The following is a 12,327-nucleotide window of genomic DNA, read 5'->3' on the forward strand; positions in this document are numbered from 1 at the left end:
TACGGAAATATCAAATGAAACACGACTCTGCAAAACATGATACACTCACCAATGAAAATCCCAGAATATGGCATGAAAACACAGTTTTATACGACGAATAATTGCTTCTATCATCCGATTTATATGTGCATCAATGCAAGTATTTAATAATTTCATTTAGTGGGAATATTGCCGTGTTTTGCTATCGTGCGGTGTGAAGTTGGCTGCGAGCTACTGCGCAACGGAACGCGCATATGCCAGGAATTTTTTGAATGTCAAACTTGATCAGCTAACTTCATGATGCTAAATAAAGTAATAGCTTCATTTGATTAGGAATAAATTATTGGTTTAATCAACTTTCACTTGAGTCATTGTTTATGTTGGGCTTATCTTTTTACTCGTAGAAAATTGAAAACAATATGATGTTTGGAGTAAAAATTCTACTCGTATTATATACACTGTTGCTGTTGTATGTAAAACATATTTGTATATACCTAATGATATGCTCACTCACTTAACGGATCACTGTTTAAAGTAATATTAAACACTATAAACTAAATATTAGTTCTTACAGCATCTGTAGGCCAGATAGAGACATAAAGTAGTAGGTAACAATTTTTCCAAACTTCTTAAGATATCTAAAATAATCTCCTGCTACTAACCTATTTGTGCATCAAGTTAATAATTTATACAGGGTGTCCCGCTTTCGGTATACTAAGCGCAAAGGGACTTGTAGTTTTGCATACGCTGAGTACGTAAAAAATAATTATAAAATTCCAGACGCATTTTTTTTTAAAATAGAGGAATTCTTAAAATTCCATGTGTACACCCCCAACAAGCAAACCGCCCAACTTTGCCACCCGCATGTGAGCTATCGTTTAATATTATGTTTTCATACCCAAAATACTCACATTAGCGAAGCGGTATATGCTGGCTGCGCGAAGCTAGAGACGAATACATGGATTTTAAGGAAAAATTTAGCAAAAAATTTTTCGCGTAATTTTGTTATTTAAGTATTTTTTATGTGATCAGTGTATGCAAAACTACAAGTCCCTTCGCGCTTAGTATACCGAAAGCGGGACACCCTGTATACCCGTTCGTAAATTATAAAATTGGGAATTTTCCTTTGTAGATTTTCCTATACATTATAATGTAGGTAACTAACATTATTACATTTTCATAAAACTGTTTTTTAACAGTAGAGTCATTAAGTAGAGCAGATATTTATTGTTGTTACTTCATTTAGAAATTGAAATTTACATATTATGAAGAATTCGCTTTCTCGCAAGAATTTTTCCATAACATATAGGTAAACTTCTCATTCAGGCTTCATCCGCATTAAGTTGGTATTTAAGCAAATATAACTCATATGAATCTCTGAATAAAGTAGGTTTTTATACATCTAACGCTATAAATTCAGACATACGACAAAATAGTATGTTGGTGATTTTTAATAGTTAATAATTAATAGATTATAATGTACTTAGTGTTAATAAGGTAAGGTTAATAAGGTTATTCTGATATATACGAAACCTCTAATACCACATTTTGACATCTTTATTATTTTATTTTAAATTTGTTATTGTTGCTGTGTTTAAACCGTAAGAAAAAAGAAAAGCATATAATATCACGTGATAGGAATTTCACTTTAGAAATGGGACACAAAGTTCTGTAAGAACTTTTGTGAAGATAATCTATAAGGGGAAGGAACTATGATTGAAATAATTATTTAATAAGCTGGATCGGGGAAGTGTAGAGTCATTTGCAATAATATAACTGCAGTGAAAGAAAAATAATAATGACATTAATTTTGAAAAATTGGTTGCGAAGCACTTTAGAATAGACCATTGTTCTGTTACTTTTAATAATTATATAGATTATAGTACTTTTATTATAAACAGTTACAACGAAATAAATTTTAAATTAGTGAACTTAGATTATTTGAATACATTCTTTAGGTCATTGCCACTTCCCACTTTTGAACACATTTAAAAAATTCAATGAAACTTTTTACCACAAAGCCCTTAACTATTAATTACTACTCTCATTAATTATAATAAATACAATAATTATAACAAATACTTACAAGATAACTTCCATATCGAAACTTATAAACTCACATTGTTAGTATGTACCAAACTGGATATTTTGACACGACTATGTTTATTTCTCGTCTGACTCCGCGCTAGGCGCATGCGTCGTGTTCTGCCAAATACAGAATGTTTCTTACACTTGCAACGTTTTCATCGACCTTTGGTTAATGCAGCTGTACTTGTGAAACTAACCTGTGGAAATCTAGATTTTGGACTTAAGGGAATGAAACAAGTCATTTATTTGATGAAAAACATTTATACACACTTTTCAAAAGGTCGCTTTTAACGTTGAGAATAAAATATATGTATTTATAATTAAACTTAAAAAAAGTATTGTGGAAGATTATTAAAATAATAATTCTACATCTTCAATCTTGGTTAAATATTATTCTATATGTGCGATTCGTTAGAAAATATCCTTATCCGATCAAAAATTTCATGTAAAGTTTGTTGCCAAAACTTACATTTTCATTACACTTTCACTGAAATGTGATCTTTGTTTCATAGCTCACAGATTATAGATAATATAGTCCAAGAAACTATATCTACAGGTATTCAATATATAATGATCTTGTTTATATTTTATTTATACATTAAAAGGCAAATATCAAACTATTTCGGAAAAAAAAAAAACATTAACTGTAAATTCGTAAAACCATTCTTGAGAAAAAAGTTTGATGGGGTATAAAGAATTAAAGAAATTTTAAAACAATTAAAAAACTATATTCCAAAAATACACCTTTATTTAATATTAAATACTTAATACCTAACTATTTTCTCAGTAAAAAGAATATCAAAATTAAATGGTATTTAATAGGGAGATGATTTTTGGCTAGCTTTTAAAAATGCTTTTGAATGAAAATCCGTCGTCTATTCTCTCTATGAGCAGCTCTAGACTGAGTTCTAGAAAAACTAGCTGCTTTTTTATACTAGTATTTATCTAGATACAAACACAACCAGATAAACCCAGTTTTTAAGTGCGGAAATGATAAATGGAGTAATTTTAACAATTGCAACGATTAGGCCATCAGCAATCGGCCTCGCCTCAATAAGAAAACAAGCAAATATCGAATTAACTCCTACACTAAATGTTTGAATTGTTTAATTTGTTATTAGGTTGTTTTTCTTTGTATCTTTGTTCCCAATGCAGGGATACAGGCCTCCTATAATGGGTTAGGGTATAATCCACCTCGCTGAACAAATTTGGGGAAGGCAGGTTGCCTTTTTTTGACATGCCGATTTCTGCAGAATGATTTTCAAGCTTTTCTTCGCCGATTGGAGCAGTTGTGATTAAGATATTGAATTAAGAAAAAATGTTGATAGAAGAAGAGATCATGGAATAGGATATATTTTAATAGACTAATTTTCATTTGGGTCTAGCTCTATGACAAGGTTTTATTTACTTTAAATTGACTTTAAGATCTCCAAGATTAGCTATGCTTTTGAAGCTATAACTTTTTCGTACTTTCACAACGAATGCAATTCATAACAATCCTTCAACCTTTTCTATGGATTAGAATAACTATTGAATTTATTGCAATTATTTATAGCATTTTCAATTAAATCAATGAAAATAACAATTTCGGCAAATGTCAGGCGGGTCAACGTACATTAATAAATCAAGTACGATGAGATGTTATATTGTTAAATTGATTACGCCAATTTATCACTTGAGTCGTTGCCGTGCACTACATTATGTGATCTAATGTACGCACTATTTGCAACCGACTTCATAAAAGGAGGTTCTCAATTTGTTTTTGATGTTTACCTCAGAAATGTTGACTGGGTGAACGGATTTTGATTATTTCAATTTTGATTAGTTTTGCGATGCGTCGCCGCGCCAGAACGTGCGCCTCTACAGGTTTCATATTAAAAATTTGGTACATATACTATACCTACTCTGAATGTACATAAATTATTATTTTAATACAAAGATTATTAATTACCTAATACAAGTAAAACCGTGGGAAACAACAAGAAAATCTGGGTAATGTTTATACAATGAATCAAAGTAGGTACTCCAAACTATGAAGGATATAAAATATAATGGCAAAAAAATTAAAGGCGATATTTTCTCAAAATAACAGATTTTTATTTAATTTAAATAAGAAATTATGTAGAAACAGCAATTACATGTTCAATGTTCATGTATATTTAAAGTTTAAACCCAAAGAAAACCAATTGATTAATTAACGTGACCAAATGTTAATAAAGTAATTACTGTGATTAGCATTTGGTCACGTTAATTACGGTAATTCGTTTTCATTGACACATTTTATTATACAGAAAACACCGTAATAAATACGATATCTGAAAATTCATTTTCAATCTCCTTGGAAATATTTTTCTTTGTAGAGCCAGAGTTTCATTGGAAAATTATCTAGTTCTAGATGTAGTCGTAGATAAGATACAGAAAAGCCGAAAAAAGATACAGTAAAGTTTGTTGCCAAAACTTACATTTTCGTCCTACTTTCACTGTTCAACTGAAATGAACTTGGGGACTTAAAATGGGATATCTCCATACCATAATATTATATTATATTATCTATAAATCTTGCTTATAATATTTCATTATTGATATTAAATATTAAAAAACTTTATCATAAGAAAACCTTTGGTTCATGTGCGCAATTTATTACCGTAGCATTTTCTGAGAAAAAATTACATAGAGTGCAATACTTCAGTATTGGACTATATTTGGAAGAAGGCGAAAAGCGAAAAATGTATTATGAAACTTCGGTTCCTATCAAATAATGATGTAAAAGAATCTGTTTCACTGATCGATTTTCTTTAAGGACAAGTAGGTGATCAGCCTTCTGTGTCCAAGACATTTTTCCACCGGGAATCGAACCCAGGACCCTTCGGTGCTACGCTCACGCGTCAACCACTGTACCAAGAATGCCATAGGTAAAACATAAATAAGATAGCTAAATTAGATACAGACATTAAGCGGATTTTGTTTGTATTGAAACAAATTGCATTTACAAAATAATTAATTTATATTCATGTGTTCGTTTTAAGTTTTAAAATACACTATTGGCCAAAGGTACATTCAAATATTCGTTGTCTCAAAATAAACCGTTCTCAGAAACACGTAGTGTGTTTGTGTCCAAAAAGAATAATACAAGATAGGCGCAGATCTTTCCAGAGTGACCTACGCAGGACGCAGGCGCATTAGGAGTGCACAACCTTTGCCAAATTTTGTGTTATATTATTATCCTTTTTTAAATATATAAAGAACAAAAAGTTAATGCTGCATTCCCTTCAGTAGATAACATTTTCTGAAGTGATCGTTTAACATATTAATTAGTATGAAAAAAATTGAATCGATATTTAAAACTGTGATCTATCGAAGTTAAGGGCTTGGTCTAGTAGTGCAAACAAATGCATCCTGTCATCCTATATGTAAATAATACAAATGTACTAAGGGAAAGTTGCTCCACTTAATTTTAAAAAATTAAATCATACGAATGCATAATTTAATATTCGTAATAAGTACCAAAAATGACAATTTGAAACAATTTTCGTGAAAATTACACCGGGTGATTTTTTTTTATCAGTACACAAAATTTGCGAATACTTTCTATTGATATCTTCAACTTCATGTTTATATAACTGATCAACTTTTACAAAGAAATTTGGACGAAATATAAAAAAATAAGCTTTCCATACAAAATGCATAACTCTATAATACATTTTTTTCGACCTAAGTTTCTTAGTGAAAGTTGTTGAGTTTAACTAATAAAACGGATAAACAAATTTTGTATTTAATAAAAAAAATGTAATGTTTGTGTTAAAAAATTATAAAATAGAAAAATACGCAAATGAAAACAAAAGATATTTATTTCTGACTAGCTTCCGCCCGCGACTCCGTCCGCGCGGATGTCAGTCTTCGCGTCTTCTACAGATTTATTATATTATGTATAATATATAGATTTATATTGATAAACCTAATAAATCTTTTGCTAGCATTCTGATGCTTTATCGGTTGCACTGGATTTATCTCTTTTTTTTCAATCGCTTGAATGATATAGGATGGGTCCTTGATGGGCATCGAATGCTGAAGTCTCGAATCAATCAATTCTGACAGTAGGTAATTTATGTAAAATCCAATAATGGTCCATAATTTTATTTTGCCTAAACGTTACATACTTTTTTATATATTCTATTTTATATATTCCAGTTTTAACGAATGATTCACTCCAGTCCCAACAGCAAATAAGCAGACTTCTGCTTCTGCAACGTTTAGTTGTCCCTGAATTTGGAAAAAATAGTCATGATTCTTATCTATGACAAAAGTGTTATTTTTTGCATTGTATTTCAAATATTAAATTTTCGCATCATCCGCATCTTCCGCATTCATGTCTTTTGCCGGAATTAGACATTTAACTTCTACTAGTCCCATTTTCCCTTTTTGATATGGGAGTGTATAAAGTAAATTTTTTAGATATTTCTCGTTATACTTTTAAAAAGTTATTATTGTCATTTTGCTCATTAGGTAAAGTAATTTCGATATCAGTTTTAAGTTTTTTGATACCTGCAATAATAACGTCATAATCGCCTGCACATACTTATCGATTACACCCTGTATACAATCCACCATCCACATTCATAATGTTTTCCTGTCCTCCTCTCCTTTACGCTGTTCACCGATACATTTTAAATGAGTAAATCTGCTACCACTGAAGGATGTTTCATTGTGATCAGCAAATTTTCACCACTGTTGTCGATTATTTGTTTTTCATTTTTAATCAGCAATTGGGAATCATCAGTTTTGTTTTTTGCAGATTGGTGATGTACCCTAACAATACGTCGAAAAGGGAAAGCATCAACGAATTATCGTTTTCGTCCTCTTTTTTTATTCTTCGCGTCTCTGTTACTTCTGTTTGTTTAGTTCTCAACCCCACTGAATTTTGATGATGTGATGATAATCCATTCGTTTTAATATTGGTACTTAGAGTTTTTTGGTAGTTTTGTAGTTAGACTAAATTAGAAATGGTGGACTAAATTTGTCAGCGCGTCTGTAAGATCAGAATATAAAACCAACATCCTGTATTTAAGTTACAAAATTAATAATCAAACAACATGCCGCTACGTTGAAAATGACTAGAAGAAAAAATTAAAACACCTCGGATCAATTTTGGAGTAAACAAATCATTTTCCCCGTATGGGGATTTCCCCGGATGAACTTGGGAAGTTCAAGTTCTCAATACAAGTTTATGTTATATTTCGTATTTCTCAAATGAAAAATAAACATTTTTGGAACTTCAAAAAAATTATATTATAAGAAAATTTATGAGCTTACTTTAGTTTTAAAGAAATATACATCCCTTTACTGACACCCCGTAAAATAAAGAAATTGTTGCCAATCACCTTTGCAATCTATTTGGTTTCATTAACTTTATGTTCGAAGATAATTTTTTTTCTAGTAGTTACACGCGTATTTTTTTCGTTTATTTTCCATATCGAAATCAAATGTTTAAAAATACGAATATTTGCACAAAACTAAGATAAAAATAATCAATTAACAAAAATATTAAATTTAATGAAGTAGAGCAACTTTCACTTCGGTATGAAGGAAAATCGAGCGTAGAGCACACGTCAGAACGCTCCGGCCCAAGGAGCGCGACTAAAGAAATTCGCTAGGATTTTTCCTTATTATTTTAAATATTTTTTTAATATTTAAAGAATTATCAAAATTCAAAAAAAAATTTTTTTAAAGGATTAATACTCATTGGTCTTCAACCAACTCGAATAAATTAATGGAAAAAATAACTTTTAGCAGTATTTATCAATCGATTTTGTAAGGCAAAAAATGGGAAATTTAATGAATTTATAACGCTCTAATTAAGAAAATCATAAGTTTTTCGGCAATTGTATTCAGCAGTTTTTAATAACGACTATATAAGGATAATAATGCGCTGATCAGATTATGTAAATTGTAATCGGTTGCAACGTAGTGAGTGCACAAACTTAGCTCGAAATGATTTTGGGGGAAAGAGACTTATCTTGAAGGCCTGATTAAGGTAACATAAAGTAACTTTATAAATGTGAAAAAATTCATGCGCATTGCGTATATAACACTAATTGATAAACAAGAAAAAAAAAAATCAGTTTATCATTTCATTAGCCGGGAAAAAATTGTCAAATAACTTGTTGAAAACGCAATTTTGCTAGACTGCAGCCTTAAGTAGGAACTGAGAATTTTTTATAACATAAATCTTCCATATTAAATTATGTTACTTTTTGTATCATTACTTACTATACCCATAAAATGTTTTAATTAACAATACTATATCTAAAGTGTGACGGATAAAAAAATTGTTTCATCATTCGAAAGCTATATTCTTAGTTACATAATCGTTACTTTATTTCATTTTTATGAAACTCAAACATTTATTAATTCAATTAGAGTTCTTCTAGAAGCACTTTTGAATTGCCACTACATATTTATAACACTTATCACCGATTCGGAAATCAGTATCTCTTGTTTTGCGGCTAGTGAAGCATCTTTAACCTAAATTGTTAAAAACATAACAACAACATGAAATGAGGCATAGAAAAGGTTACCGACCCCTGTAGGACAAATCGCTAACTGATTAAACCGAGATTAACATCACAGGGCGGGTATATAAGACCCGGCCAGGCTGCTGGTGTAGTATTGTGTTGAACATAATGAAGACTCTGTTTGTATTGGCTGTGTGCGTTTTGGCCGTTCAGGTAATTTTTTATTTTCATTTATTGATTTTTTTTTAGTTTGCATCAAAATCATTTAAATCTAAGGATATAATATAGGCCTTTTTTTTCAATACAATTTTTTATTTATTTAGTATGTTAATGATAATTCTAGTACTACTACTAACTAACAATCGCAAATATTTTGTAGAGCAGGAAATATTATGTGTAGATCTAATAGATTCTGTTAGTGATGTCTCAATGTTTTTTTTTTTTTCGATGCAGACCTTGTAAATTATAATTATCGAACCGGTCAATATGTATAGTATTTTTTTGTTTAAATATTTTTTGTGCTTACCCTATCGTTTTAAAATAGAACTTCGTACATAATAAATTAAAAATGCCTTCAAAACTTTAAATAAATGCTTTTTGGTTGGTGCTATTACATAAACATTGCAAATATACTTGATACTTAATTTTTTATCAATTTAACTTTAATAAAAATAAAAATTTCCATAAATATTAAGATTAAATAACACATTGAAATTTGGAATTTATACTGCACTTTGGGAATTTTCTAGAATTTTTGACATTTATGAAGATCACATAAAAGTGCATGGAAATTTTTGTATCTCAACATTTTTGGCTTAATAAAACTTTATAACCTGAATAATTTGTTTACTAATAAAAGATATTATTTATGTACCCATAAAACTAGTTATTTTTTGTTCATGTTTGTTTATAAATGCATATGATATTGACACAAAGCCACTCGACCCGTCCTTCATGGCAACAACCGCTTTTTTTGAATTAAAATACAAAGTTTATATTATCAGGTCATTGTCAGGGCTTTTGGGGATCCGTAGGTTTAGTAAAAACTCTCAAAAGAACAACAACATTTTGTCAAAGTATTTAACGTTATATTTTGCGTTTTTTTTTTTTGCAGAGCAGTCGTTTTTTAGTGTAAATTGAATTTTAATGCCATACATTGATTTCATAAAAACACCGAGGTGTGTGGGTTAAACAAGGTTTTTTTTTATTATAATATATCAATGGTGCTCTACAAAAAACACACAGAAGTGGATGCAATGATTATGGAACCATTGTTTAATTTTAAACTTATCCCATATATCCATACTAATATTATAAATGCGAAAGTAACTCTGTCTGTCTGTCTGTCTGTTACTCAATCACGCCTAAACTACTGAACCAATTTGCATGAAATTTGGTATGGAGATATTTTGATACCCGAGAAAGGACTTAAGCTACTTTTTATTGCGAAATATGTACCACGGGCGAAGCCGGGGCGGACCACTAATTTCTTATAAATCGATGTAATGTCAAAAAAAATAATTATAATGTTTTATACCAATACAAGGAGAGTTCTTAATTAAGGTTATATTTTTTGTATATAAACGAACACGCTTGACCGATTACCCAAAAAAAGTCATAAAAATTCTATATAAGGAAGATTAACTTGCCAAATGTGTCAGACCCGAATCAGTCGTGACAATGAAAGTATTGGCTATCTTTTTTGTGTGTTTGGTGGCTGTTCAGGTAAGGGTCCAAATATTGAAACCTATTCATAGAGCATCCTTATACAGTATAGTACAGGATAGATTTGATTTCTAAACTAATACTCAACCTGAATAGATAGTTAAAAAGCAAAAAAATTTACTAACCAAATTATATTTCAACGTTACAGAAAGTAAAGTAATAAATATGAATACAAAGATATATTTATTAGGAATTTGAAATTTAAATTGTTCTTGTATACAGGAATAAATTCTCAAATTCTTTTGTGATCATAGCATTACAGTTTACCACTTTTTAAACTTTTATTCAATCCACAATTGATAGCAATGATAACATCTTGTGATTTGTATTCTAACAATAGATTTTCAAGTTAAATGTAGCATAAAATAAAAGCAATTTTTTTAGACACACAATTGTAACACCAACATTTATTGTAACGTTCTAGAACAGATAATACAATACTATAGGTACTAGGAATAAGTGCAACAAAACATCAAAAAATCCATACATTTATTATCTTACAGGCCCTAACAGATGAGCAGAAGGAGAGGCTTAAGAAGCACAAGTCAGAGTGCTTGGCCGAGTCCAAGGCTGACGAGCAGATGGTCAACAAGCTGAAAACTGGTGACTTCAAGGTTCGTACATCTTACATATTTTAAAGGATGTTCAAATATTCAAGAAAACTAGATGTCATGTTATATATATATATATTTAGAAATTAAAGACTTTAACGGATTTTAAACGCGATTTATTCATTATATTTGGTGGTCGTTCGCTCGCTGTAAAGTGTTCGAAACTTCGGGAAAATAATATAATGAATAAATCGCGTTTAAAATCCGTTAATAAGTCTTTAATTTCTAAATGTATAATACTCGTGTAAAATCAAACACTAGAAAATATTATATTTAAACATTATTTTGAATTTGAGTTTGGATATATTTAAGGTATTTAAGCGAAAGTCCAATTTTTGGGCAGAATAGTTCTTCTATATTATTTGAAACATTTTCTGAGAAGCGTATGAACAAGATAAATTATATAAAGAACTAATAAATGATTCTAGTTAATGCTTAAGCATTTCATTACATTAACGTTACCGATATAAAGAAATAATAAATATTTTTAAATCCTTCCCAAACTTGCAATTAGCATATAAAATATTACATTTTACTATTGTTTTATAATATTATATAACTTGCACAAAATATTATTTAAATATACTTACACCAGACTGAAAGCGAGCCTCTGAAGAAGTATGTCCTGTGCATGCTGATGAAATCCGAGCTGATGACTAAGGACGGGAAATTCAAGAAAGATGTCGCTCTAGCCAAGGTCCCTAACGCAGGTAATTTGTTTTTATTTACCTTCCTAGTGTAGGTAATAGAAAATGATGATTCGTTTCTTATTGTGGTAGACCAATGAACGTATTGTGTAAGTTTTATTATGTTTGAAGTAAATAATGTTGTTACGTATAGATACCTAAGTATTTCTTCCTATAGGAAATTAATATATAAGGCTAATCTTTTGAATATATTTTTCAAAATAAACACCAAAATAGCCTCTTGAATATAGTTGAAATAAGAGCCCTGTACCCAATTAAATTAAATTGAGAGATTATTATCGGCAAGATTAAATTCATAGGAACACTAAAATGTATTTTCAAGGTCATTATTTATAATTAACCTTGTTTCAGCTGACAAAGCCGCAGTAGAGAAGCTGATCGACGCCTGCCTGGCCAACAAGGGAACCACACCACAACAGACCGCATGGAACTACGCGAAATGCTACCACGAGAAGGATGCCAAACACTCCATCTTCCAATAACCACTATACCTTGACCCCCAAGAACATGAATAGCTAGACCATCAATGGTTCTAGTTATATTGGACAATTAACCACCCTCACTTGGCCACTAAGAAGATAAAAGCCAGGTCATCTACGGTTTTAGTTACATTGGACAATTTAACACCAACTTTGTGACACCATTATTCATCAAATCAAGTGCCGATACGAATTTACTGTCCGGTCATAATAAATTTTAATTTAC

The 12,327-nt window shown here is 30.3% G+C and overlaps 1 protein-coding gene across 1 annotated transcript; it reads left to right on the forward strand.

Moving 5' to 3' along the window:
• The first annotated feature begins 8,702 nt into the window (after positions 1-8,702).
• LOC149479588 (B2 protein-like) lies at positions 8,703-12,327 on the forward strand. The gene is made up of 4 exons (XM_089708297.1): positions 8,703-8,792; positions 10,808-10,918; positions 11,511-11,625; positions 11,974-12,327. Exons 1-4 carry the CDS (start codon positions 8,748-8,750, stop codon positions 12,102-12,104), a joined length of 402 nt encoding a protein of 133 aa, XP_089564423.1. The 5' UTR covers positions 8,703-8,747; the 3' UTR covers positions 12,105-12,327.

Source organism: Colias philodice, chromosome 20 (genome assembly GCF_061535455.1).
Source record: "Colias philodice isolate Cphi_HAF_F1 chromosome 20, ilColPhil1 Martin Lab GWU primary, whole genome shotgun sequence".
Taxonomy (NCBI): Eukaryota; Metazoa; Arthropoda; class Insecta; order Lepidoptera; family Pieridae; genus Colias; species Colias philodice.

What these genes read in the sequence shown, in the direction of transcription:
- LOC149479588 (XM_089708297.1), top strand. Translation starts at nt 8,748, where the DNA reads ATGAAGACTCTGTTTGTATTGGCTGTGTGCGTTTTGGCCGTTCAG. An exon ending in TGTGCGTTTTGGCCGTTCAG is followed by an intron (nt 8,793 to 10,807) that starts GTAATTTTTTAT and finishes ATTATCTTACAG; the next exon opens with GCCCTAACAGATGAGCAGAA. An exon ending in AGCCAAGGTCCCTAACGCAG is followed by an intron (nt 11,626 to 11,973) that starts GTAATTTGTTTT and finishes ACCTTGTTTCAG; the next exon opens with CTGACAAAGCCGCAGTAGAG.